General features: G+C 47.7%; 2 protein-coding genes across 3 annotated transcripts in view; one reads left to right on the top strand and one right to left on the bottom strand.

The window, feature by feature from the left end:
- The window catches only part of YLPM1 (YLP motif containing 1), a 53,826-nt gene extending 42,551 nt beyond the window's left edge, over positions 1-11,275 (top strand). For both annotated transcript variants that reach the window (XM_014941772.1, XM_014941771.1), the window contains one exon: positions 237-11,275. The gene's annotated coding sequence lies outside the window, so the exon portion shown is untranslated. The remainder of the gene's footprint in view (positions 1-236) is intronic.
- Positions 11,276-18,053: 6,778 nt separating this feature from the next.
- On the bottom strand, positions 18,054-21,637 carry PROX2 (prospero homeobox 2). The gene is made up of 5 exons (XM_014941632.1): positions 20,085-21,637; positions 19,403-19,532; positions 19,203-19,238; positions 18,336-18,578; positions 18,054-18,239 (listed from the first exon to the last, which is right to left on the bottom strand). Exons 1-5 carry the CDS (start codon positions 21,635-21,637, stop codon positions 18,054-18,056), a joined length of 2,148 nt encoding a protein of 715 aa, XP_014797118.1.
- Positions 21,638-26,134: the final 4,497 nt, after the last annotated feature.

Below are 26,134 nucleotides of genomic sequence, written 5' to 3'. Positions count from 1 at the left end.
CAATATTACTTGATTTGGAGCCTCGTATAATAGATGTCAGCTGTGCCCCTGCCAACATGCACCCTCAGGTACAGCATCTAAAAATAATAACCTTATTAACAGGAAGATTATGTTTTCATTAAAAGAGTAGCTGTGTGTCTAATCCTGTCTAGTTCAGATTTTGCTTACTGTATCTTAACTCTGACCATGTTAATTGCTGTTTTGCTTGGTGTAACAAACTTTTCCTTTCTTTACAGGCCATTTGCTTGGAGGAGAAGTGAACCAAGGTGTCACAAGCATCTTGCATGGGTTATGTCACTCCCACCTTCACAGTTTTTCTTTGTTACTTTAGTTTCAGCAATTTTCTTGAAATATTGGCAGATAACCGATGCCCTCAAAAAACCCAACAAATCCCACTGCTCCTAAGTGAGAGAGACAGTTTACTTTTTAATATTTTTTGGAGGGGAGGGAGGGGGAGGGCCAGTAGTTTTAGCTGCTGTTTGTGGGATAAAGTGGAAGGATTTAGACAGACGTTACCTCCACTGTACCGTTACAGAATGTTTATCACCTTTGCTTTGTGGCCGTTCTCGTTTTATACTGTATGTACCTTGTAGCTTATTGTATTAGGAAGCAGAACAATAAATTTCACTATAAACTCGGTGTTCTTGGTGGGCCGTGGAGCATGGTTTTTGTTTGACATTTTAAATGTGGTCTGTGTTCACATGTTGACAGTGCTCAGAACTGTCCTTACTTGGAAGAGGTGCTGTGCTCATATTCTGGAATGTGTCCTGTCTTCTGGGTTTATCACCTGCTCTTCTTCTCATAGGCGGCTCCATTAAAGGCCCCAGGTTTTGCTGGCCTTTAGGAGCCATACCATTCTCATTCTTCCTGGAGAGCAGGAATGATCGTTATTTTTTGGATCCTAGTTTCTCAATTATATCCAATTTTCATTACTACATGAGTATAAATTTTATTGGATGGCTCTGAAATACTCAAGGTAGTAATGTATGAAAAACAGTTTTTTAATGGTCAACTTGAAAACAGGTACTGCAGGGTTCTCTGGAGGGCAGCCTAGAAAATTCAGTTTGGTCTTACTATGTCTTCTAGCCAACACTGATCCCTATCAGGGTATTTCATTCCATTCCTAGGTCTACTCTCACATAGAGAAACATCATTAAAAGAAGCAGCAAAGACCAAAAGCTATACCCTTCTATTCCTTTAATAGATGTGTTTAGCTTGCTAAAAAGGATAAACGAATAGCAGTCCACGCTATTAAAACTAGTACAAATTCTTCACAGATGATGGTGTACCACTTCTGCCACAGCATCAGGTTTGCTATGAAAACTTTCTTTTGTCCTCTCGGGCTTTGAAGCAAATGCCTTGTGTTAACAGTGTTGTAAGCAGGCAAGGTGTTTAAATCTGAAAAAAAAATGCTGTTTTACTGGTGAGTTGGTTTATTTTTCCCTATTGATCTTTATGAGGGAAGAAAATAGAGTCCTGAACTTCCTTCTCTGCTATTATTTGTTGCTCTGCTGAGTGATTACATTGCGGTTTGCATCTAGGTTGGCAAATCAGCTAGTTCTGGTATAGCAGTAGTTCGTGCTGTTAAGGGAGAGCTGTGATGCTAATAGATGGTTTTGTTTGCCATTCTAATGTTCTTGGTTTATTGAATGTCTCTCAGCCTTGTCTGTGGTGCATGATTGAAAGTCCTTTGGTAAAAGAAGCGAATAGCTGAGCTTGTGTTATGCCCTGAATGTGTTTAATACAAGAAAATCAACCTCCCTAAATGCAGTGGTTTTAAAATGGAAGGTAATAAATATGCATTTTCTGTGTATGCATACCATTATGTAGCATCTATACTTTACTTTTTAAATGTAGCTAAGTACTCTGAATTCTGATTGATAATTGTTGACAAAGGGAAACTAATAGTTAACAAGAAAAATCAGTGTTGTGTGTTGCTGTGGAAATCATGCAAGCTTCACTTCAGAGAAGATACTCTCTCAGGTACGTGTAAAATTGGTTTTAGTCTATCCTCAGTTGTCCATAACAAAACTGGAGTTATTGTGGCATGCCCTTGGTATGAGTTGGTGCTGTTTCTTGACTTTTAAGAAGGTTTTAGATAACCATTTAAGATAATGGTTTTGTCTGTATTTTTGGTAATGCACCCAAACTGGACCCTTTTCTAACATTTTCCTTTCCAGGCTAAATAATATTTCCGGAGCATGTAAATAGATAGCATGTGACAGAATTGATCATATTGTTTACTGTTTTTAACAATTTTGAAAATAATTTTAGTAGATAATGCCCAGCGGGGTCACATTGTTTATTCTGTGGTGCATGTGTAATTAAGAGAGATGAGTGGAGAATGCACATAAGGTTACACTTTGAGAACAGAGAGAAAAGGTATCAGTCTTCAAGTTTAGGGCAGAATTTCAGTTATGAAAACATATTGCTGGAGACTGTCAGACTGTTTAATCAGAACAGGCGGAAGGGCTTGGGGTTTTTTGTTGTTGTTTTCCTGTTTCCTTGGAGTTCAGAGCTTTTCCATTTCTGTAGTACAGAAATATCATTGTCATAATCTTTGTCATTTGTTTCAGTTGGTCTGAATGTTTCACAGGTCAGTCTTCATCTGCTTGATGGGAATTGGCTCTCAGAGAAAATAATTTATGTCAGAACTACAACCTGTAACAGATTCTACATACTCTAGTCCTTCAGTGAATGAGGAAATAGAGCAAAAAAGAAAAATTAATCATTGCTGCTGACAGAACTGCAAATAGCTAGGTATTCCCATGTTTGACTCATAGTCAGGGGTTGGTGATTAGTTATTTTGCTTTTGTCTGGAAAACCCTTCTTTTCAGTATCCAGTACGTTTTGATCCTGATTTAGTTCTTACTCGTCCTCTGCACACTGATAATGGCAGTAGAGTCTTTCACAGTGCTGAACAGAAAGAATCCCCACGTTCATTGATGTCTAAATAGGAAAATATGCATCCGGTGCTCTTGGATAATGATCCATCTTTGATCGTGCCAGAGATTGTGCTAACTCTGAGTTGGACTGTTTCTGTGCAGTGCATCACGTTTAAAAATACAACTCTGAAAAAAACCATCAGCTGCTGCAGAACGGAACTGCTGCCTCTTGAGCAAAGTTGACTGTTAAAACAGTATTTTCTGTCGATTACAATTTCTTATGGCACTTCAGTTTTTCTCAAGATCGTCTGCTTTTTCAAGAATATTGAAACTTCATGTCTCATGGTAAAAGTACGTGTGCTTTTTGCAAGGGAATGTGCAACCTTAGACATGTGATTAGAACTTAGTTGTCACCTTCAGTCACCTTGTGTTTTACTGTAGGATTGCTCATTAAGCATGATGGTCTGACTTCGGTATGAAAGAGTGAAAATATAGCATAGAATATTATGTTGGTTCTGGAAATGTCATGATTTTCTTTTTCTTAAATGTTTACAGCAACATAGATAAACAACTTACCTTGCATTATTAATTCCCAGTCTTTAGAAGGGAAGAATTGGTGTTGGTACAAGTTAGAGTTTCTTTTTTCACCCGTCAGGTTGGGTTTGGTATTTTCTGGGCTTTGCTTCAGTCATCCTTGTGAACCCTGTCTATTAATTGTGCCTTGTCTGTCTGTTGGTGAACAAAATACACTGTTGTTACTGTCTGTTTGTAAGGCATTGTTTTAACTATTTTCTGAAGCCTTTTAATCCTGAACAACCATTTAGATACCATGGGCATCCTTTTATAAAAGGGTTGAATTGGAAAAGTAGGGTTGTACTATTACACTGAAACAAATATATTAACTTGTCCCCCAAAAGCCCACATCTAATCCAGTTGAATAGTTAAAAATTAGGAAGAATCTTGCTTTGCAAGTCACGTTAGAAAGTATTCTTCCTGCAGAAGAATAGTCTGTTATTACTGTGTTTTTGAATGACAGAGAAGAACATCAACTCACCAGCCAAAAGCAGTTTTCTCCCAATTTAAGATTTCAACAGCATTGGAACACTCTGAGAATCCTTTTCAAAGGCATGAAGTAATTCAGCCTGTGGGACAGCTTGTTGCCACCTGAATAAGTTTATTGTTACCAGAAGAAAAAAATATTCTTTATCCATATCTTTCATGCGGCTGCCATGGTGAATCGTTTCATACTCTTCGGACACAATTTCCCTTAGCAGGTTCTGCCATTTTATTATTACTATTGCTGCCACAAAATTTTGGAAACCCATATAATATTCGACAGACCTTGGGACTTGAAGAAAACGTGGTTGATCTGGGTTTGGAGGCCAATAGTGCTTTTTGCTATGAAGTTCCTAATACCTCTGCCAGCGTTCAGCCAGCTGACTGGGAGCTGACTGAACTGAAACCCAGGAACTCTCCTGGAGCACTGTAGCTCAGCATATGTGGACTGGAAAGGGGAAGCAGAACTGGGAGTTTTCTTTGCCTGTGGAACATTCACATGGTCTGCATCCTCAGGAAGCCAAATACTGATGGGTATATGGTTCTTTTTTCTGTACCTCTCTTCATTATTTAATGTTTCCCACATTACTTTTGGGAAGAGAGGTTTCAATGCTGACCTTGAGGTCCACTGACAATTTGGGACCCAGCTGCATCAGGAGAACCTCCATACTGTGAGATAACATACTTGGGAAGCAGAGGTGGCCGTCTCAGTTGAGATCTGCACGTTTTGCAGCATGAACTGTAAGTGAGTAAAAAGATACTCAATTTCTTACAACATGGTGATGTAAGACTCATTATACTTATAGCAGAAATGAGAAGAGAAAGGAAAGAAATTGCCTAGAATTTAAAATACGAATGGCACAATTCTCTTTCTATTTTGAGTTTCTAGGGCAATCATCTTTATTCTCTCATAAAACTTGAATCAAGTTTTCTTTCTTTTCTTTTCTCCTGCCCATCCATTCTTACAGGTGCAAATCAGAATCCTTCCAACAAGTAAAGGAACACCGAGTAACTCTTCTGATTTCTGCTCGAGCTCTATCCCTTTCTTCTTCATAGTGAAACTGTTCTCTTTCATTCTTACTGTGGAGTGTTTCAGCAATTATGGTTCTGTTTCTACCACTTCTGAATGTGCATGGTACTGGATCTGCAGCCTGGCGCCTTAATTCTTCCTCATGCATGTAGGTTGGAAAACTGGTGATGACAGTATTTCATTCAGGTGGATTATCACTTTCTAGCTGATTAATACTGTTTGGAAACAGAATGTGCTCTTTTATTCATGATTTTGCTTAAACCAGGTAAGCGCAAGTGCTGTTACCAAACAAAAAGTACAGCAAGTTACTGGAAATGGAGGGACAAAGTGTTTTGAAGTCACTGATGTTTTCCATTCAGGTTTCTAGTCGAGAGGCTCTGGTCTCTTTGAATTATAGGATTTAAGATCTTAATATGCAAACCTTAAAGCTGCCTCGGTGGAAGTGGCAGTTTCACTTTTTCCTGATATTTTTTCTGATGTGTAGAACTCTCAGATGGAATCTCATTGGGAGGGGAGGCCTTTCCCTAGGGCTTGTGCTATGGAGTGTCAGTCGTTCAAATATTTCTCCACACTGTTTCCCTTGTATTGTGTCAAAAGTATAGGTGAGCACGCTAATATAGAAAGCATTTAATCATGAAAAAGCCTGTTAAGGGTGATTTGAAAGTACTTGTTCATTCTCTTATAAGCACGAGCCATAACAAGTTACATGTAAACTGAAAAATTGGCCAAAAAAAAAGAGAATCTTTCAAAAACTAAGATTTCTTCTGTTTAAATCCTGTAGGATGTTACTTTTCTTCTCTGGGGATTAGCACAGAAAGGGAGCAGAGCTGCAGTTCTTCCCTGTTTCAGATTGTAAATGGCCTTAAAACACAAAAAATCTAAATACTTATTGTGACAGGTAGGTAATACAGACAATGACTTTAATTTGGCACTACACCGTATGGGGGTGACAAGGTATCTTAAGCAGCGTTTAAAAATTACATTTTTTTATTCTGTTTTGGTAAGTCTGATGCAGATAGTAATAAAAGTTTGGTTTGATTGCTGTTGCTGATCCAGGTAGGAGCCTTTGTACGTGTAGCTTCTGGGTTTTCAGAACACTGTATTACTGTTTGAAGCAGAGAAAGCACAGCTTTACCAACAAACACACCTGCATTGTTTTCTGAGCCTCTGTTGCTGCTCAGAACTCTTGTGCAGGCAATGAGTCTTTACTGCTGTTTTTTAAGGTGTTTGTTTTTCTATTTCCTTTGAACTGAAGTTGCCAAATTCTTTCCTTTGAAGAAGACCCGCACAGATCAACTTGTCTGGTAGCAGGTCTCATTGTGCTCTTCAATTAAAATCTCACAGAAATAAAAAATTTTGAGGTAATAATAACCAGATGGCACTAAAGCTTTGATTTAGTGTTAGGATTAAATTGGAGAAAATACAAAAGCTTGAAATTGTTTCCACTGTAATTAAATTTTTGTGGTTTCGTATTGCCCAATACAGTTTTAAACCATTAACTTCTACTTCATGAAAGAAAAAATCATCTCTTTTCTATGGAAAACATTTCAGTGGATTGACATTGCACTATTGTGTGGAGTATCACTTGCAAGATTTCGCGCTCCATTGAACCTATGTGCTGCATAAATATGGAACAAGATCTTTGATGCCTCTCCTTAAGGCAAAAGAAAGTGAAACAGTCTTTTTATATCCTGCTAAAAAGCTTGACAACTGCTGACATCTAATGGAAAATGGGATTTAACTTACTAGTGGCTGATTTTTGATTGTAGAGTCTTTAAATGTAGCAAAAAATAATTCTTCTGAAGCCTTCCAAGATTTCTTATTGAATCTTGCTTTTTTCCTCTTGGAATGAAGAAAAATAAGGATAAATATCCAAACCAAAGCACCAAAGATTCTTCTGACAGAAGAACCTGCTGACTTCGCTCTGGCTAAGAGATCTCAGAAGCTTCACCAGAGACGATACGGAGATCTCTCACAAAGGAACATACTTGAAGCTCTGGTGTGAATGGTTCAAACAGGTTTGTGGGGTGTATGAGGTATTATTGCACATTTTGCAGTAGGTACTTTACAGTTAAGGAGGAATGTGAATACCCTTTTCCAAGGAGTTTATAATCTACATATTCCTTTATTAGGAATATAATGATTTGTATCTCCTTTCCCTTCTCCCAGCAGGCAGAGAGAATCTGCTGTAAGGCTGAAGGGATGGTCCTGAAGTAAACTTGGGTATAAACTTCCTCATTTTCACGTAAAACTCTGTTATAGCTTCATTGCAATATATATGTTTCAGATGTAACTTGAGAAGAATATTCAGCAATTTATCTACAAATCTGTTTGGGAGAGGCACTAACATGGTGAGTATGCTGCACTGCTAGTAGTATGTGACCAGTGCACCTCTGTACCTCCTACTTGAAGATGAACTTGGAGCAGAACAAAAATCTGACTAAAAAGCTATGTGACTGCTTGGCTTTGGGTCAGTGTGGGGAATTGATGAAACCTGTGACGTTCAGGAATAAATATTTCTCCATCACCTCCTTTGTCAGTTGTGTCCCAGTACTGGCTTGTAGGGGGTTGTCTCGGTCCTGTGGATTTCCATCCTTCCCTTGTCCATACGCTAGACTTACAGTGTGCTACGGTGGAGGGAAGGACTATCCATAAGTTCAGACTGGCACGATTTACGTTTTGCCAAATGCAAAAATGCTGACCATACCATGTTGTCACTTTGCGCCCTGTTTTGATAGTTTCTTGGATTCCGCATCTAGATCCGTCTTGAATTTCATTTGAAAAGCCACAGTTGTCCAGAGAATCTCTCTGTCAGGGGCTGTTCTCCACTACACACTCTGGTGCAGCAGCATCCGGTGCATCAGAGTTTTGGAGATGAGTTCCTCAACAGCGTCTGTTACAGCTGAGAAATCTCATAGAGGTTGTCCTTTGTGAAGGAGTAGCGCAAAATTTATCTCTTCGTTCAGACATTTCTTCTCAGCATCTGACTTTTTTGGTGCTAAGTTCCATAAATAGAAAATATGGGTGCTGTGGTCATGGACAGTTGTTTACCCTTCCCAGTGAAATGGAACTTCAGAAATCCACATTACTTATAAATCTGGCCAATTGATGTGAGGCTTGGTGATGAGGTGACTATGTTTTTGCAGGAGTGTAATTTATGTGTGTTCTTCGTCTGGGTGTTTTTATTCATTTGATTGATTCCAAATGTCATTGCCTTGGAAAATACTCTCTCTGCAGCAGTTCCATATCAGTCTCTTATTTAGATGAATGCTTTAGGTTGAGACTTGGGTATATTAGTTCTTCCAGTTTAGGAGATTTACCTTTCTAAGATAAAGATGTGTAGCTTATCTCTTATAGTACACATTGATTTTTCCTTTTCAGGACTGTTGTGGCGTTTCCTTTTATCTTAATTTGTCCTTGGCTGCACGCGTCAAGATGAGGGAAATCTAATTTCAACAATGGAAGCGACTTGTTAGCCTCGGTGTACGGGAGAGATGAATAATGTACTTCTCTCCTTGTGATAATTAACCTAATGGGCGTGGGTTTTTTTCTTTGTTTTCTAGCACAGGTCATAAACAGATGTGTAACGTACCTCATATGTATATTATAGAAAATTTGAATAAATGTGTGATGCTGCAATCAGTTTCCTTTATGTTTAGTTTCCAGCTGGATTAGTCCAGTCCAGCAGGGATTTGAGACCTGTACGTGGCCTTTGGAGCATTCTGCACAGCTATATTTCAAGTTTCAGTCTTTGCTGTGATTTTTTTTCTTTTCCCCCTGTGTATTTGTGTCAAGTAGTATAGACCTGGTGAATACAGAGTTCAGAATGTACAGATGGAGACTGTGTACTGTAGAAGCGTTGTTAACTTTCTGCTAAGCGTTGTTAACTTTGTAGGTTGCTTTCTTTTTGTTAATATTTTTTTTAATATTACTGCTTTTATTGTTCACTACCTTTGATAAACCAGCTGTGGAGAAGACCGACCCCTGGAAATAATGGCACTAAAATGGCATTGAGTTCAGTCCTTAACGTTGTTAAAATATTTTACAAATACCTGGTTGGCATCTTCCCTGGCAAAAAGGATATAGATTAGCAGCAAAATCATGATTGGACACTATTCTAGGGAATTTTGGAAAGTATAAAAGGGTAGAAATAGGTTGCAAAAAAGCAAGAACTGGAATTCAGCATTCAGTGTCAGATATTTTTTTTTTTTTTGTTAACTTTATAACTGTGATAAAAGACAAAGGTTTTGATAATAGGATAATATGTAAAATGCTGCTTTTGGTGATGTCAGGGAGAAAAATGCTCAATAGCAATTCGGCACCGTATTTTGACTTCCACTGTTACCAACTGGGATTTTTTTTGTTTGGCTGCTTTTTTTTGCTGATGTTGTGGAGTTTGGTTTATTTTAAGAGCAGCTTTGCCTTTGGAAGGAGCAGCCTACCTCCGGCAGCGTCACTGACATGTTGCCCTTGAACCCTATGCACACAGGGATTCCGTCCTGCACCCGGGATGCGCCTGAGCCAAGCTCTGAACAGTTAATGTGGAGCAGATAAGCCCTGTCACCAGAGAGGGATTGGCACAAAGATGCACATCTTCAGTGACGCTTCTCAGAAATCACCTTCTAACTTCTCATAGACATAATTAACTTGATTTTTATCTAGGGGTTTACCCTCATGAGTCGGTTCTCTTCCGTTTTGCAGACAGGCTGGGGAGATGCTACATCTTAATGCAGGATGGTGGATGAATTGCGTGGGATTTTGGACTGTTTATGGTGTGGATTCATGTGCTGGGGCGCACTGAATGTCAGAAGCCTACGCTGCGGTCGCATGTATGGATAACATACCTGTGTGCTGAATCTTAACAGTGCGGAACTGAATGTTCTGGCAGGATTTTCCCAGTGCTACAGTTCTGTTTAAATGTCTTACGGGGAAAACAGACATTGGAGAGGTGTTTGCATAAAGCCTTCCTCCCTGTTAATCTCAGCACTCCTTTATTTATACAAGGAATTAGGGCTACTGTATGTAGGTCTTTCGTATGTAGGGCCTGATTTTTTTGTAACACAATATTTACTTTGTCATTACTCCATTACTTTTTTGGATTTCTGTTCTACACCTGCATGAAATCAGAATTACATCTGCAATACTTGCATTTTATCTATCCTCTCCACCTTCCTCTCCCCCAGCTCTCTTAATTGTTATTTTGTTTGTCTGAGAGTCTTTTCTCAGCTTCAGCTTCCAGCGTGCATTGTGGTGGTTTGGGTGTGGGGCTCTTCACTCTATGGTTTATTTCCAGTGGAAAAAGCCACTGAATGCTTGCAAACTCACAGCCATTCAATAATATACTGAATAAAGACAATTGAACTGGCACCAGAAGACTTAGAGGAGAAGCTGTGTGAGATGGTGAATTGAGTTCTGCAAACGGCTGTAGTAGCAGGGTCCGTGGATCGGTGGAGCATGTGGCTGGGATGGTGCAAGGGCCAGTCATTTTTTCCAAAAAGACATTTGGGACATCACATGCTGCTTTCAAGGTGAAATCAGTGCCATGCTCCTGAGGAACACCTTCCACACTGGTTCCAGTATCGTTTGCAAAGAGAGGAGCTGCTCTACAAAGGATTGCCACTGCCACTAATGGCCAGAGGACAACTTATGTGGAAAGAACAAGTGGATGGCTCTGAGGCTGATGGCTCTGGCTGAAATTGACACAACAGGCCATACAGTAATATTAAGAGAGGTAAGATGGAGATCTGATGGTAACTGCCAATCTACTGACTGACTAAGGCCTTAATCTCCATTATTTGTTAAGAAACAGATCTTGATACTTGAAGGGAGGGTATTCCCACATAAATGTTGGCCTATGATTCATGGCACAGTCAAAAGCTAAACTTGCTTTTGCATAACCAGTAAATCTGGGGGAGAATGGTCACAGATGGTGGCGTGGTGACCTGAGTAAGTGAATAAATACCACAAGGAGGTGGTGGGCTTCACTGTATTGATGCAGCCAGACCGTAGGGTGTTAGCAGAGAACAGGAGAGCCACTGGTGTTCCCGAGTGTGTAAAGGAGAGAAATGGCTATTTTTTTGTCTGGAATGCAAAGTGCAGATTTACGGAAACAAGCTTACAGCAACTTGGGAGAGAGCAGATGCTGTAGTTTTGTCTCAGCTATTTGAGAGTTGACACGGCCACAGTTTCTTCGGCACCAAGAGGGTGCTCTGTGCCATTGCAGCCTTCCCCACAGTAGCTGCTCAGGAGACACTGGTCCAAAGACAGTGGTCCTTCCAGTGTGAGGTGGCCCCTTCAAAAAAAATGAAATACAATCATCCTTGTGAGTAAGCCCAGGATCTGCAAGGATTTTGTTTCCCCAATTAGCGTGACTGTTCAAATGCAGAAAGTGTTGCCACCAGCGTCCTGGTTACGTTGCAGGTGTGGAAGGTGCCTGCACAAGCAATTTCTCAAGTATGGTGTTAATGGACATTTCTCCAGTTAAGTGCTAACATATGGGTGAGTATAGTATTGTCACTCCTTTACATCTCAATAAATAGTCAAAGCTCCATGAAGTTCTTGAAACAGAACATTTGTCACCAGATCAAATGCTCTTGCCTTGGCTTGGCCCGTTACAGCCTTGGGAAGCCAAGACCCTGTGCCATGAACAGAGTCCTCCACTGACTGGACCGTTGATGAGATGGTGTTTCCAACTTCCAGATGCTGCGAATTCCTGCAAAGATTGCTCTGGTCCTTGGGATAGCATTGCTTATTAAATGTTCAGTCAGAAACGCAGGTGAGGTTGCTTTGAAGCTCAGGGGTTAGAAGTAGACACAGAATAAATTGGAGTTGCAGCGTGATAAAGAAGAGCTGGGTGAAGAGCTTTACCTGAGCCCTGACAGCAGCAGGGGCTTGTGCTCTACCCAGAGGTTATTGAAGAGTTCACTGCTGAGTGGAAAGCCCCTGGTGCTCTGTGCTGGCTTGGAAATGCCACGCTGTGGGCACAGCCTTCCACAAAAGAAACAATGAACTAAAAATTCTGTGGTCCAGCAGCTGTCGGAGCTGAGAAGACCCGGCCTTGCTGCTGCCTGGGATAAAGCTCGCAGCGGCGGCCCCGGGAGCGTGAACAGATGATAATTCTGCTTTATAATGATTGCTCAAGGGAGGAGAGCACTGTGGCTTTTAAAAATACCGTTTCTATAGCATTATCTTTTTGTAACTGTAGCTACTTATTCCTAAAGTGTTTTATTTAAAAACAGCCTTTGTAATTGTTTTTATTTGAACACAGGTTGTACTGCCATTCCTGGGGACTCGGCAGATGCAGAAATGCCTAGGGCTGGCCTTGCTTTTCCCCTGAGCATGAATTCATGGTGTTTCTAGAAGTTGTCTTTATTTCTACTGTTTCTTACTGATAGACCTGGAAATTAGAAATTGAAAACGATTAGTTAAGCTGTCGTATATTCTGTGCTCGTTCTCTCAGAACCAAATGAGGACAGTTTTATATAGAGATGTATAGATATGTATATACATGTGTGTTGTCAGGTATTTCGCTTAGTTTTTTTAAAACAATATGAAGTATTTTTTTATAATTTCTGTTCTTTGTGTAAAGCTATACATGACACATACGTGCTTTGGGAAATCCAGTAAAATATTTTCCTTGAAGTTTCAAATTTTTTCCTCTCTTGTATTTTCACACCCGCAGCTTTTCACTTCACCACTTGCCTTTAGCTGTTTCGATAAGACAAAGAAATTGATCCTGTTGGGTACAGGCTGGCACTTTTAAGAATGATCCTTGTTAATTTAGTAGAACAACTAGCGAGAAAACAACAAAAGCCTGAGCAATAAACACCAGCAGGGAAGCTGCCATGGCACAAGTGCTGTATCACCAAGAGTTGCTTAGCAAGTAATGGGAAATAGCCCCAGAAAATGTCTAGTGCCTGTTTTATTGGAATAGCAAACCCAAGAACGGTGTTTGATGCTGATACACATAATGAAAAGTACCCTATGAACTTCTAATCAAAAGCCAAGTGCTAAAAACCAAGTTATTAAATCCAAGTTACTTAATTTGGGAAGCCTGTAGAAATACTGCAGAGGCTGATGGTAGGTGTGATGGCTTACTGTAAATCCGCTCAAAGTCATCCTGAAAGGAGAAAATAAGAAATTTCTCAGATTTGAGGTCTTTGTAATGTTTACAAGTTACTGAAAAAAAAAGTTGATCATGACATGGGACTTCACCTGCGACTTAGCAGCCTGTACAGTTAGCTGAGAAGGAATTAGTGTATAAATATCCTCACACGTGTTGAGTGTTGACCTAAATTTGCTTTTCCTTCAGATCTGTGGCACCGCTCTCACTGGCTTTACTGGAATAGCTGTTCTCAAGCATCCTACATCATGCCTGCTTTTAAAAATGGAATTACTTGTTTGATATTTATGCATGGACACGTGCTTGTTCTCTGACAGCCTGGCTTCCATCTTCTCCCACCCCAGCTGCCTCCCCTCCAAGAGGAGCATTACCCCTGGCCAACCTGCTGGGTTTGGGTGGTGGAGGCAAGTCTGTGCTCAGCTTCCAGCAGAGGCTGGCTATCCTCTCACTCCTCTTGAACCATCACTCAGAATCTTCCTTGAAAGCCCCTGGGCCACACGATGTCCTCCCTGTCATAATGCATGCCTGGTCTGGGCAGAGCCCCCAGTGAGACATCTCCCTTCTCCACCTGCTCCTCTCTGCACCCAAGCTGGTGAGATGGGGTGCCCCAGAAGGGAGCGTGCAGCCCTGTCTCTGCGGCTCTATTGCCACCATCTCATCAAAATGGGGCTTTTCATTGCCAAAGTCAAGGGAGAACAGCCCAACTGGCTGCTGCTGTGAGGCTGGCACTTGGCACAGCTCCACTCTCGGTTCCCATCCCCTGGTCCATGGGTCTCACTAACGTGGTTTTTCATCGTGTGCAGAAAGGAAAAGCCTTCTCTACCAGCTAGAGGTGTCAGTCTGTCCTGTGGGGCTCCACAGGGTTTTTTACCCTTGAGACTGATCTCTGCAGTCTCTCCGTGCATCCCTTTGCCTTCCCCAGGAGCGGTGCCAGGTCTGCAGAACAGGGCAGCTCCGCGCAGCAGAGGAAGGGGGTGTCTTCTCCAGCTGAAAAGTGACCGTGGGTCTCTCAGATGCGGTATTTGTGCTGTAACCTGAATAAATCCCTCCTCTCAATGCATATAATGGGACAGCAGATGCTGCTGACACTTCATGAGCACGGGCCACTGGCTCACGGGGGGCTGCCCTGATGCTGAATATGCACACAAGGTGTGTATTTAAGGGAAGGTTCCCTTTCAAGAACATTTGCTTGAGCTGGGCACCTCTAGGGCTGGTTCGCTCACTGTGGACAAGTCCGAATCATCAGCAGGAGTAAAGAAAAAACAGAAATGTTTTATTGCTTGTCAGAGTTTCCCCCCGAGCTATTACGGCACACAGGATGAACATTCACTAGGAACTTCCTCGAGCTCTAATTAGTTGTACATGAGTAATAAGGGCTCTTAAGGTAGGTAATAACCTACATGAGTACATAAGGGCTGTCAGGGCTTTGGCAGCTTAGTCAATGTAGTCACATCTCCCTCTTTTGGCTGCTGTGGGACAGGAGCAGCCTGGAGGCAGGAAATGGAGACTTTTGGTGGTTTGTGGCCTCTGCTGCTGCTCAGCTGTGCCGAGTGGCTGTGTTCCTGTGGGTGGGTTATGAATGTGATTGGAGATGGAAAAGGATAGCCCCGAGGAATCGTTCCCGGGGGACACAGCTAGAGGTGGCTGTGGGCTTTTTGCCTCTACCACAGGAATTTGGATAAGACTACAGGAAAGGATTTTATTTTTTTTTTTTTAAAGATGAAGCTGAGTCAGCAGTAGGTGAGTGCGCTACCCCCGTTGCTTCCTCGGGTAATTAGTGGGAAATGGTAAAGCAAGAGCTCACCCCAAGCCTGAGGGTGATGGCCATAGTCACTGGGTAGGCAGCGGGTCTCCTGTCTCCCCCAGCCCTCCAAGCAGACACACTGTGTCAGGAGAAATCTCCCCGTGACAGGCACCCTCTCATCTTCATATGAAAACACTGCTAGAATGCAAATGAGATTACACACCACACCCTGCACAGCACAACCACTGAAACCCTAATTTCTTAAGAATTCACACCCTATTTCCAATGGATGCTTCAGGCTCTATTGCCCCTAGAGTGACCCCAGCTCTCCCCACCTCCCAGCAGATGTGCTGCTCCAGCCTTCTCCATATCGGTGCTCCTATGAACCTAGATTGAAGGAAGGCAGCCTGAGTCCCCCTCTTTGCATCTCTGGCAGCTGCTGCTGCTCTCCAGGGCTCTCACAGGAGCACGGGGCTGCTATTCAGCTTGCCCTGCTTCAGCCTGCCTGGGTCCATATGCCCTGGTTCCAGGAGGATGAGCACCCCAGGAGGAGGCAGCTGCATCCCATGCTGCCCGGACAGGAGCTCTGCTTGCAGAGGGAGCGTGAGGCGGGTGACCAAAAGGTGGGTAGATCCTCCCTCTGCATCCCTGACTTCTCTGTGCTCTTTGTCACGCTTGGATGAAGGTGGACAGGGGGTTGAAAAGCTGCTGGGGAAGATGCCAGGTAGACAAGTGCATGTGGCCTCCTGTCCTTTACAGAGTCTCTCTAGCCCTGTTTGTTCTTTTTTTTACTTTTACTTTGGATGGAAAGTCTACCTGTACAGAATTCATCCCACAGATACAAGAGGTGAGTGAGGCCTCATCACAGGCAAAGGACAACTGTAGGGTGCTGTTAGTCATGGTCATGTGGGTCCACGTTTCACAGAACCTGGTGTAAAACAGCTCTGTAGTTCCTGCTTCCTTGCAGTTACATGGCAAACATTGGAGCAGCCAATACTGCCCCAAACACTGGGTCCAATACTGTTCATCATCTCTGTTAACAATGAGGTTGTGGAGTCTCCCTCCTTGGAGATACCCAAAAGCCATCTGGACATGGTCCTGGGCAGCTGGTTCTTGGTGGTCTTAAGTAGGGGAGTTGGACCAGAACAGATGACCTCCAGAGGTCCCTTCCACCCTCAGCCACTCTGTGACCCCATGATTTGCAGCACTGTCTTGCCCTCAGCCCCCCAACCTGCCACTTTACTGACACCCACAAACTTGCACATTAGCAGAGGAAGCAAGAAACTGCTCCCCTAGGCAGTGTCTGTAGAAAGGGCTTTGTTCCAGCAGGCTGTCTTCGGTAAACCTGTTTCTTATGTCCCCTGGTCATTTAGCTACAGCCAAAAGAATTTCCTAACCCCTTCCCTGAGCCAGGTCATCATTTCCCTTTCCAGCAACGTTGGTTTTGCCAGCCTGAGGCATTACTCCAGCTCTGCAGTGGTTATTGCTGGCAGGAATGGCACCATCCTGTCCTTCACAGTGCCACCAGCAGCGCTTCTCAGGTGCTGTATGACTGAGCCTGGCATCTGTAACCTTTGGGATGTGTCTCCCTGTAGATCCGCCCGATGGCTGCTGCACTTGCTTCCAGTAGTGGTTCAGAGCAGGCTCACCAGGGGTGAGGGTTTAAGTGAGGACATCTCTCAGCCCCGCAGGGATGCTGGCAGGAGGAGTAAGCCCTTTTGTCACGGTGTTACTCATTTCCCAACAGAAGGCAAGAAATTCCCAAGGTAACGTGTTAGACCCGACGTTATCAAAGAGGTCTCTAGGGCTGTAAAAGGGTAACTTAAACTATGCGTTTATTTAAAAACGGATTGAGTAAATTTGGTGTTGAGGATGTAAAATATGCAAACCTCAAGAAATGAACATACAAACACAAGCAGGAAACTGGGCCAGCTGCACTCACAATGGGGAGAACCACTGTAAAACTGGCCCTGTTTTGGAGACCCTGCCCTGGCATTATCACACACTTCCTTACCCCCCCAGACACCCTGCCTGTGGATCACCCCCTGTGCTCCTCTGATGCTGGAGCTGTGATTTTCCTCCCCTGAATTTCTTGCCAGGCTCTACCACCCAGCTGGCACCTTGCACCACATCCAACAACATCTTGACTTCTTCCCAATCCTCTTCTCCCCCAGCGTTTTGCACGGGGATGTCATTGCTCATCCACAGTTGGACACCACTGCCCTCACAGAGCTTCCCTCCTGTGCCTTTCCCAGCACCTCACTCCTCTTCACAGCCTTTCCCTCCCCACTGCCACCTCTGGTAGGATGCAAGAGCCCTTAACACAAAACACCACACTGTCAGGTGGAAAAGTGACCACAGGGAAAGGAAACTTCCTTGGGTTTACACCCCTACAGCAATGGGGCTGCAGACCACAGGACCAGCCCCTCACCAGTGGGGACAGCTCATGTCAAAATCCACAGGGATTGACAGATCCCAAATAATGTCTTCCCCTTTTACTGCAGGCAGGTTTGTGGAGCCGAGATGTTTGGGATGTTCCTGGGGTGCTTCCACCAGCACACACTCACCTGCTTGGCCCCAGCGTGCAGCTGCACGGAGGGGCTCTTGCCAAATAGCACAGGGGAGGTGGTGGGGGAGGTCGTTTGGGCTAACTATGACAAACACTGTTTTTACATCTCCCAGACAGGGTCAACCATCCTCATGGGGTGCTTGAAATGCTGGAATTCACCAGCTGTTTTCTTTGGATACTGGTGTGTTGTATCTGGATGGAAACGGGGCGTGCTGTTGGACTGGGCACAGCCACCGCTCTGCTGTGCCAAGGAACCTTTGCCCGCTGATAGGACCTCTGCCCGTGTTATAAACAGAAAGGCTGTTTGCCCTGACCTGTGGCCCTCTGTGGAAAAGAGAAGGAAGGCAGCTTGCCCAGGGTCATGGGGAGAGCTGGGGCAGGGCGATTTCCCAGGCTCCAACTTAATGGCTTCATCTCCATCCCTCCCCTCCACAAGTCCCCAGCAGGACCCACTGGCTTTGAGCAGGGGAGCAAAACACACAGCATAAAATCCCAGCGCCTGAGGCAAGAAACAGACCTCACCCCAGGAGCTGTCTTACAGGACAGAGAGAAAATAGTCAGAATAGAGGATGCTGTACAGAGCGCCCAGGAGGTGCTTAGCACACGGTGTGGCTGCACACAGGACCTGGGGCTGTGTTCATGGAGATTCAGCTGCGGAGCAGTTCCTGGGAGCAGCTGGTGGCTTTGAACCCTTCCGGGATGTCACTGTCCAGTTTGGAAATGATTTTGTAAATGGGTTTCTTCCAGGAGGGGTCAGCATCCTTGCCCGCCCTGACGGCGTTGAAGAACTCCCGCAGCGTCAGGCTGGCCACCTCCAGGAACCGCCCCGGCACCTGCAGCAAGATGGGCATCAGCCCACAGCACCTCCAGGTCCCCAGCTCCCCCTCGCCTCGGCAAACCCCGCCAGCCCCCCGCCTCCCCCTCCTCACCTCGAAGTCGTTTCCCTTGTTATAGTGTGTGTTGAGGGCACGGAAGAGCTCCGAGTCCCGGGAGACCCGAAGGGCACCAGCATCCACGACGCCCTCCAGCAGAGCCTGGCGGGCAAACTTCTCCACCTGGATGTAGTAGAACTCACGGAAGTTGCTGAACCATTTGATGAGCTGGGAGGTGATGCAGCGGCTGAACTGCGGGGGGAGAGCCAGAGGACAGGCGTTACACCAGCTTGGAGCCTCCTGACCCATGGGCCCCCCAAAGCCCAGCCACAGGTCGTGGCCTGGCCCCAAACCCAGCTCTGCCCTGAGGGTACAAAAGCACCAGCCAGGACTGTGACATGGGGGTGTCCATGGTGCCTCTCCTCCCTGAGATTCAGAGCCCACCAGCCCTGTGCGGGGGGAGGCACGTTCGTGATGTGATTCATGATGGAAAACAAATCATATGAGGAGCGGTTGAAGGAGCTGGGACTGTTTAGTTTGAGGAAGAGGAGGCTGAGGGGAGACCTCATCACTCTCTACAACTACTTGAAAGGACACTTTAGAGAGGTTGCTGCTGGTCTCTTCTCACAGGTAACTAATGACAGAAAGAGAGGGAACAGCTTCAAGCTCCAACAGGGTAGGTTTAGATTGAACATTAGGAAAGAATTTTTCACAGAGAGAGTGGTCAGACACTGGAATAGGCTGCCCAGGGAGGTGGTTGAGTCACCATCCCTGGATGTGTTTAAGAGGTGTTCAGATGTAGTGTTGGGGGATACGGTGTAGGGGAGAACTTTGTAGAGTAGGGTAGATGGTTGGACTCGATGATCCCAAGGGTCTCTTCCAACCTGAATGATTCTATGATGCTACATGCTTTAATCCCAATGCATCAAAAGCACAGAGGGAAAACCTGGCAGCCCAGATCTGCCATGGCCACAAGCAGCCCCTCTGGGGCTGAAGTGTGTGCTGTCCCCCTGCTCCTGCCAGCACGGCAGGGGGGGACACACGAGAGCATCCCCTTCCCTGGGGTTCCCCAGCAATGCGGGCTGGGTGCCATGCTGCCTGGGAGCCCTGCTGGGCACCAGCACCAGGTGCTGCCGCTTTACCTGCACGTCGAGGAAGTAGGTTTTCAGCAGGGTGGAGCTGGGGTAGCGGGTGAAGAAAAACATCAGCTTGGCCTTCTTCAGGTGGCCGGGGGTCAGCGCCTCCTGGATCTGCCTTGGAGTCAAGGAAAGCCTGCACGCAGCAGCCCAACCGGAGCATCCCTGGGCATTGGCCTTGGCACACATGTGCCTGGTGCCTGCAATAACCTCTTCCCATGGCCTGGCAGCAGGGTGGAGGGGGTTTGTCCCTGGCTGGGCTCTTCCCTTCAACATCCCTGGGGAAGCTGCCGCTCCCCACGGTGCTTCCCGGGCTGGTAGGAACAGGGATATCCATGAAACACCTGTTCCTGGCTTAGGATGACAGGAACACCAGGATAGCCTAAAAGCAGGCTTGGGAGCTCCTGACTTCTACCCTCAGCTATGCTACAGCATCTAGCCAACCCTGAGGAGTGGCAGTGCCCCTCCATAGGTCAGCACCCCTTTCCTGCCCCCTCCTTTTTAGCCCCCTGTGGAGCCAGGAGAACCCTGGCCCTGGGGACTGGAACCCCCCTGGGACTTGGCACAGCAGGAACTGTGCCAAGCTGTGGCTCTGGAGGACAAGGGGAGCACATCCAAGCCCAGGGATCTGTCTAGCTCCAGCTGAGCCCAGGGATCTCTCCAGCTGAGCCCAAAGGATATATGGGTGGAGGTGAAGGGCGCTCCATCCATCACAGCCTGCAGCTCCCCGCGGCCGTCCCTGCCAGCTGGCAGCAGCGCCAGGCTCTCCACGTCGGCAGGGCTGAGGGGCAGGGGATGCTGCTGCTGCTGCTGTCTCACGACTGATGACCTCAGTTTGACGGTTCCCCAGTGCAAGTTGAGGGACTCCAGAGGACCCCTCTCCGGAGCAGAAGGGCTCCCACAAGAGCTGCTGCCCCAGGGGCCGTGCTGGCCGCAGCCCAGCAGCTGGCTCAGCAGCTGGCTGTCCTGGACGGGGGTGGCCGAGCCCAGTGGATAACCCATGTTCTGTACTTGACAGGGTTTTCTGATCCCCTTTGAACTGAAGGAGACAGCATGAGAGCCCGGGCTCTTCCCTGAAGTTCCTGACAGGGCCTCAGCCTGGGGTGAGCTCAGCGAGCCCAGTGCACTGGTGGGAGATGGCTTAGCAAGTGGCTTTCTGCATTTCCCAGCAGCAACATACTCCCTCCTGGCACCTGGCCCTGACACTGGGAGGCTGTGGTGCTGCTGCAGAAGGTGGCTGGCTGCCTTTGGCCAGATGGTCTTCAGGACGGAGTCCACCACCTGCGATGTCACCCCGGCCAGCTCATCCTTCAGCGCCTGCGAGAGGACCCTTGCTGCTGAGGGCAACCCAACTGTGTCACCTCTGTCCTTGTCCTCCTCTGGCCCATGCACCTCCAGGACACTCCTCCGGAGAGGTGCTTTGCACAGGTTGCCAGTGGCAGCAGCACTGTCCTTGTCCGGTCTGTCTCCAGGTTTCCCAGGCAGTGGATGTGCTTTCTCGGCACCTTCCTGGGTTTGGGCAGCATCCACAGAGTCACAGACCTGGGAGAACTTCTCCTGAAGCCACCTCAGCTGCTGCTCTAAAAGGCAGAGCTGCTCTTTCAGCTGCTGGTAGCCCTCGGCACGGGGACTGCCCACCACGGGAGCCACTTGCCCAGCTGCCCCTGTGCCCTGCTGGGGCACCCTCGGCTTCCTCTTGCTCTCCCGGGGCATCTCACCACCCCTCTCCCTCTCATGCCCGAAAGCTGCCTCCAGGCTGGTGCCAAACACCTGGGGGGTTGGTGGGAGGCTCATGCCTTGGATGATGCTCTCCACCCTGGCCCGCTTGGCTCGTAGGTGCTGGTCAGAGAGCTGGTCCCTGTCACCAGCACAGGGCATGGAAGCTGGGGCTCGGGTTGTGGGGAAAGCCAGGGCTTTTGCTCCTTCTCCAGGAGAGGCACTACACTCGTAGTCCTGAGGCAGGGCCACTGCCTGGGAAGAAGGGAAAAGGATGGAAGGATCCAGGCTCCTGCCAACCATCGGGTGGCTGAGGAGCTGTGATATCAGGGATGTGCTGGGGGAAGGCAAGAGAGAGTTGGTCTGGAAACAGGGCTCCGTCTTCACCCCCTGGTTGTGCCCTGCAATGGCACCATCTCTGTCCTGCCCAGAGGCAGTGCTGCCATCCATTGTCTCTTCTTCCTGCCTGGACACCAGAGGGCTGACCCTCAGCTGGTTTGGGATCATTTCCAGTGATGGGCTGGCAGGCTTCCCAGCTGTTTGAGGTTTCAGCCTGCTAAAGGTATGGAGCTGGAGAAAGAGCAAGAAACGTCAGCAGGCAGGACATCATACAGCAGCTCTGCATGCACATGGCCAGAGATTTTCTCCCAGATTCCCAGGGCATCCCCATTCCCAGACCATTCCCTGCTCCTGGCACTGCCAAACCCCTGAGCAGGCTGTCGGGAGTTGCGTGATAGCAGCAAAGCCTTGGACACCATCACAACTGCCACCTGCCAGGCAGGCATTTGTGGTGCCCAGAGTTCACTTCACATGGTTTGAGTTCTGGATGGGTCCAGCAGTATGGACTTCCCCCACCACCAGCTGTGCCTGCTCTGGAGATCCTTGGGGAAACTCCCCTCTGGGCTTGTGGACTTGGGTACAAGGGTGGTGAGCACCAAACGGAGCCCTCTGCCACGCTCGCTGGGGCAAAGGTGGGTTTGGGTGCTCGGGGACGGAAGCTACATCCCTGGCAAAGCCCTTCATGCCATGTAGCTGCTAAGCCAGGGCATGGCTGCTGCGTGCTTCTGCTGGCACCCGGCACCTGCTGCCACAGCCCCGAGGGCAGGGTGATGTTCAGGCTAACACAGCACAGTGCTCCTAAGCACTTGTTAAAACACAGAATAAAAAGGAACGGGGGTGGGGATGGGGATTACTGGGGAAAAGAAAAACTACTGAGCCAGCAGCCCCTGGCTTAGAAATGTTCTGCTGACTCCGGGCAGGGATCCACCCCCTCGGCTCGCTGGGACAGCTTTGCTAAAGAAGGCACAAAAGCTCATATCCTGGGCAATTACAGAGTAACTGTCCCTCTGGGATGCTTCTTCTTCATAAACGTTAATTAGCAGCAGCTTTGCATCTATGAAGTAGGACGGGTTATCTCTTTTTCAGACACCTTCAAAGCGTCTGAGATTTTTTTGCAATAGTCAGAAATGTCTGAGCATTTTCAACACCATCAGTCTCCTGTCCCCATGACTGTCTGCCCCACAGCGAGTCCCCCAGGCTGATAAACAGTGTAGAAAATGGGTTTCTACTCACTGGTTTTCATCAGGTTACCTTTCTTCAAACAGCCTTTTGCTCCAGGCAGGAATCTTGGAAAGCTCTACCTTTTACAGAGCTCTAATCCTGACAAACCAAGTGCTTTCTGGGTTGCCCGATACCACTTGTGGCTCTTCTGTGTGGTCTCCTCACCCCTCCCAAACACTAGGATTTCATTTTCCTTACAGTCTGTCGTGAGGGACGATCAAACTGCTTGGTTTACCCGCAGCCAGCATGAGGCTGGGGCGCTGGCAGTTCTCAACATCACCCCCATCCTTGTATAACGAGCTGCCTCCTGGCCTGCCAGCCGCTTCCAGCAAAGCCACGCAGCGAATGCAACGCCGTCAGAGATTGCATCCTCCCGTAAGCCTTTCTGTGTGGCACGGGCACAAGACAGCTCGTCCTGCAGCCTCACTTTTGGGTGCTTCAATCTGTTATAAAAACACCCTCTTTGGGCACTTGCTCACAATTTCTCACCTCCTCTGTGTTCGGCAGTGAGGTCAGGGAGCTCACCCATCCCCTATGCTGAGGTTTCCTAGCCCCAGGAAGCCGGGGTGATACAACTCAGAGCTGGCAAGAAGTCCTCTGCTTGCCTAAGGCTTCCAGCACCACTACCTTTCTGCTAGATATTTGGAGAATGGGAGCAGAGCCTGCAGTCCCAGGCCACAGCAGCCCACCATGAGCAGCCTTGGCTCTCCCCTGCAGCCTCCCCAGCATCATAGGACCAGGAGGTCCTGCCCCAAGCAAACTGCAGCCCTTTGCCCGCTGAGTTAGCACATGCGTACTTGGGTTCCATCCTACCAGCCTTCACCAGTGCCACCTTCCAAAACACTAAAAAGCAGCCCAGGCCCCTCTTACCTGAAGAAAATGGACGAGGAAGGAAACAAGGATGCTCAGAAGAGACGGCAAGCTTGTCCTCTCCAAAATGGGAACAACTCGACGTGGACTCCCCAGGCGTTCCTCAGCAGGAGAGCCGAGCACAGAGCACCCTGCCACCACCGCACCCCTCTCAGCGAGCAGTCCCCGACCCGAACCAATGTCACCTCTTCACCCTGCTCAGCTGGGTGCAGGGGTGCGGGGAGCGCAGCACCCCGAGAGCCGGGGGGATGCCGCAGAGGCAGCGCCCACACCGTGTCCTCCCCGCTGCGCTCAGGTCCTTTAAAGAGGGAGTGGGGAGGCTGGAGGCAGCCAACCGGCTGGGAACGACTTCTGAATATGCAGATGGACAGACCTCCAGGAGGTCAGGTCCAGTGCCGGAGTCCAGCCACCATCCCTGCCCCTCAGCCGTCTCCCAGGCTCAGAGCCCCTGGACAAGGGCTGGTGCTGAGCTGCCCAGGTGGGCAGAGGGCCAGACGAGCAACTCCCCCCTACAATTTGGCCTGGAAATCCCATCCAGGACCCAGGGTGCTGAACCGGGGGTGAGATGATGCAGATACAGCAGGCTAGAGGCAAGCAGTGCCACAGGCGAGGAAGGAGCCCACCCAGAGCTCCAGGTGCTGCCCAGCTCCCGTGGAAAGCACCCAGGCATTTCCAGCATCCCCTGCCATGGGGACACAGAGGCATTTTGTCCAGCGGGGAAATGGAACAACACAGGAAAAGCAGGAACACTGAGTCCCCTGCTTATCGCAGGGTGCTTTAGAGATAGTGCTGCAGCCATGAGAGCCCACCTCAGCACCAGCCCCGGGACAAACCTACCTGCCCCAGAGGCACAGGTGGTTGTGAGACACCTTGTGCAGGAGCTGTGGGGCGGGTGGACAAAGCCTATCCATGCGAGCCACTCCTGGGGTTTTAGTCTGCTTGGCCTCCACACGCTTACTGACCGTGGTGATGTTTGGTGTATACATTTGGTATGGCAGGAGGCTGTGGTTACAAGCAGTTGGAATCAGGTCGTCTTGTTCAAGGACGTACACCCTCGAAAGACAGATCGTGGAGAAATCCCCAGCAGAAAGTCTTTCTGGCTCAGTTGCCTTTTATTAAAGCAGTCAGCACATCCTCAAAGCCTCAGAGATTGATTTTTCTTCAGCCTCTTTTCTTTGAAAAGGATGCCAAGGCTGCCCGTTGCGAATTTATATTAGGAGACTATTTTGAAGGTTGCAGTTTACCATCCATCTATTATTAAGCAATGGCTAAATTAAGGATGTGTGCACAGCCTGGACTTGACTCCCTGAGATGCCTGGCTGCCAGACAGCCTTTTATGACTGTCCCAAGCTAATTCACTGATTCTGCAAATGGGTTCCTTGGGTTTTCTTCCACCTGTTGTTGCCAACCCGGAAGAAGGCAGAAACCAGAAGCTAGCTGGGGGATTCACAAACATATTCAACATACAGCCCACAGCTAGGGACCGGGACTTAGTTGGGGACTCATTTGCCTGTCTGCCATGGTGAGATGACCTCCTTGCCCATTTCATAGAATCACAGTGTGGTTTAGGTTGGAAATGACCTTCAAAGGTTGTCTAGTCCACGCCCCCTGCAATGAGCTGGGATATCTTCAACTAGACCAGGTTGCTCAGACCCCGCCTAACCTGACCTTGAATGTTTCCAGGAATGAGGAATCCAACACCTTTCTGGGCAACCAGTGTCAGTGTCTCACCACCCTCATTGCTAATTTTTTTTCCTTCTATCTGGTTGCATGGTTAGAAATTGTTTTAAATTAAAGCAATTTGTAACCGTGCAAGATCCCACTAGCTGTCACCTGTGGTAGTATCATCCTACATGAGCCCAACGCCACCATGTGTCAAGGTGAGCAGGAAGACCACCCGTACAGCTCTCCTGCAGCAATCCAGAGTCGGTTCCATGAAGTGTGTCATGAAATGGTACCCTTTGGTAATACATAGAGGGGGGGTTAAATACCAGGAATCGTAGGTAACGTAACTCGTCATGTGAAAGCCCCCGTGTCTACTTGTGCCGGGGGCTGTTCAGCCCAGGCACAGGCAGGGCTGCACAAAGGTACTGACCACACGGTACTGACAGGGGACAACCCCACCATCTGCTGGCCCCTGGCCCTGCACAGGGCTGTGGAAAACATTTGGTAGGATTCCATAGGAGTCTCCTGAGGTATCACAACCTGCTCCTGCCCCACGGCCCTGTCCCCATACCTGTCTCAGCCCCATAGCCCCTGTCTTAGGCCTGCCCTCACCCCATAGCCCTGTCCCCATACCTGTTTCAGTCCCATAGCCCTCACCTAAGGCCTGCCCTCACCCCACAGCCCTGTCCCTATGCCTTTCCCTGCACCACAGCCCCTGCCCTAGGCCTGCCCTCACCCCACAGCCCTGTCCCCATGCCCTTCCCTGCACCACAGCCCTCACCTAAGGCCTGCCCTCACCCCACAGCCCTGTCCCCTGCCCTAGGCCTGTCCTCACCCCACAGCCCTGCCCCGACATCCCCTACCCCTCCCCGCCCGCGATGGTGCCGCCCCTCGGGCCGCGCTCCCCCC

Source organism: Calidris pugnax, unplaced genomic scaffold, assembly GCF_001431845.1.
Source record: "Calidris pugnax isolate Ruff unplaced genomic scaffold, ASM143184v1 scaffold56, whole genome shotgun sequence".
NCBI classification, from domain to species: Eukaryota; Metazoa; Chordata; class Aves; order Charadriiformes; family Scolopacidae; genus Calidris; species Calidris pugnax.
The sequence above is the reverse complement of the archived record's forward strand: the minus strand, read 5'-3'. Positions and strand labels throughout refer to the sequence as shown.

Coding starts and splice junctions, on each gene's coding strand:
- PROX2 (XM_014941632.1), bottom strand. CDS start 21,637: ATGATCCCAAACCAGCTGAGGGTCAGCCCTCTGGTGTCCAGGCAGGAA. Junction 18,579..19,202: donor TTTCCCTCTGTGCTTTTGAT/GCATTGGGATTA, acceptor CCCATGGGTCAG/GAGGCTCCAAGCTGGTGTAA. Junction 18,240..18,335: donor ACAAGGGAAACGACTTCGAG/GTGAGGAGGGGG, acceptor ATCTTGCTGCAG/GTGCCGGGGCGGTTCCTGGA.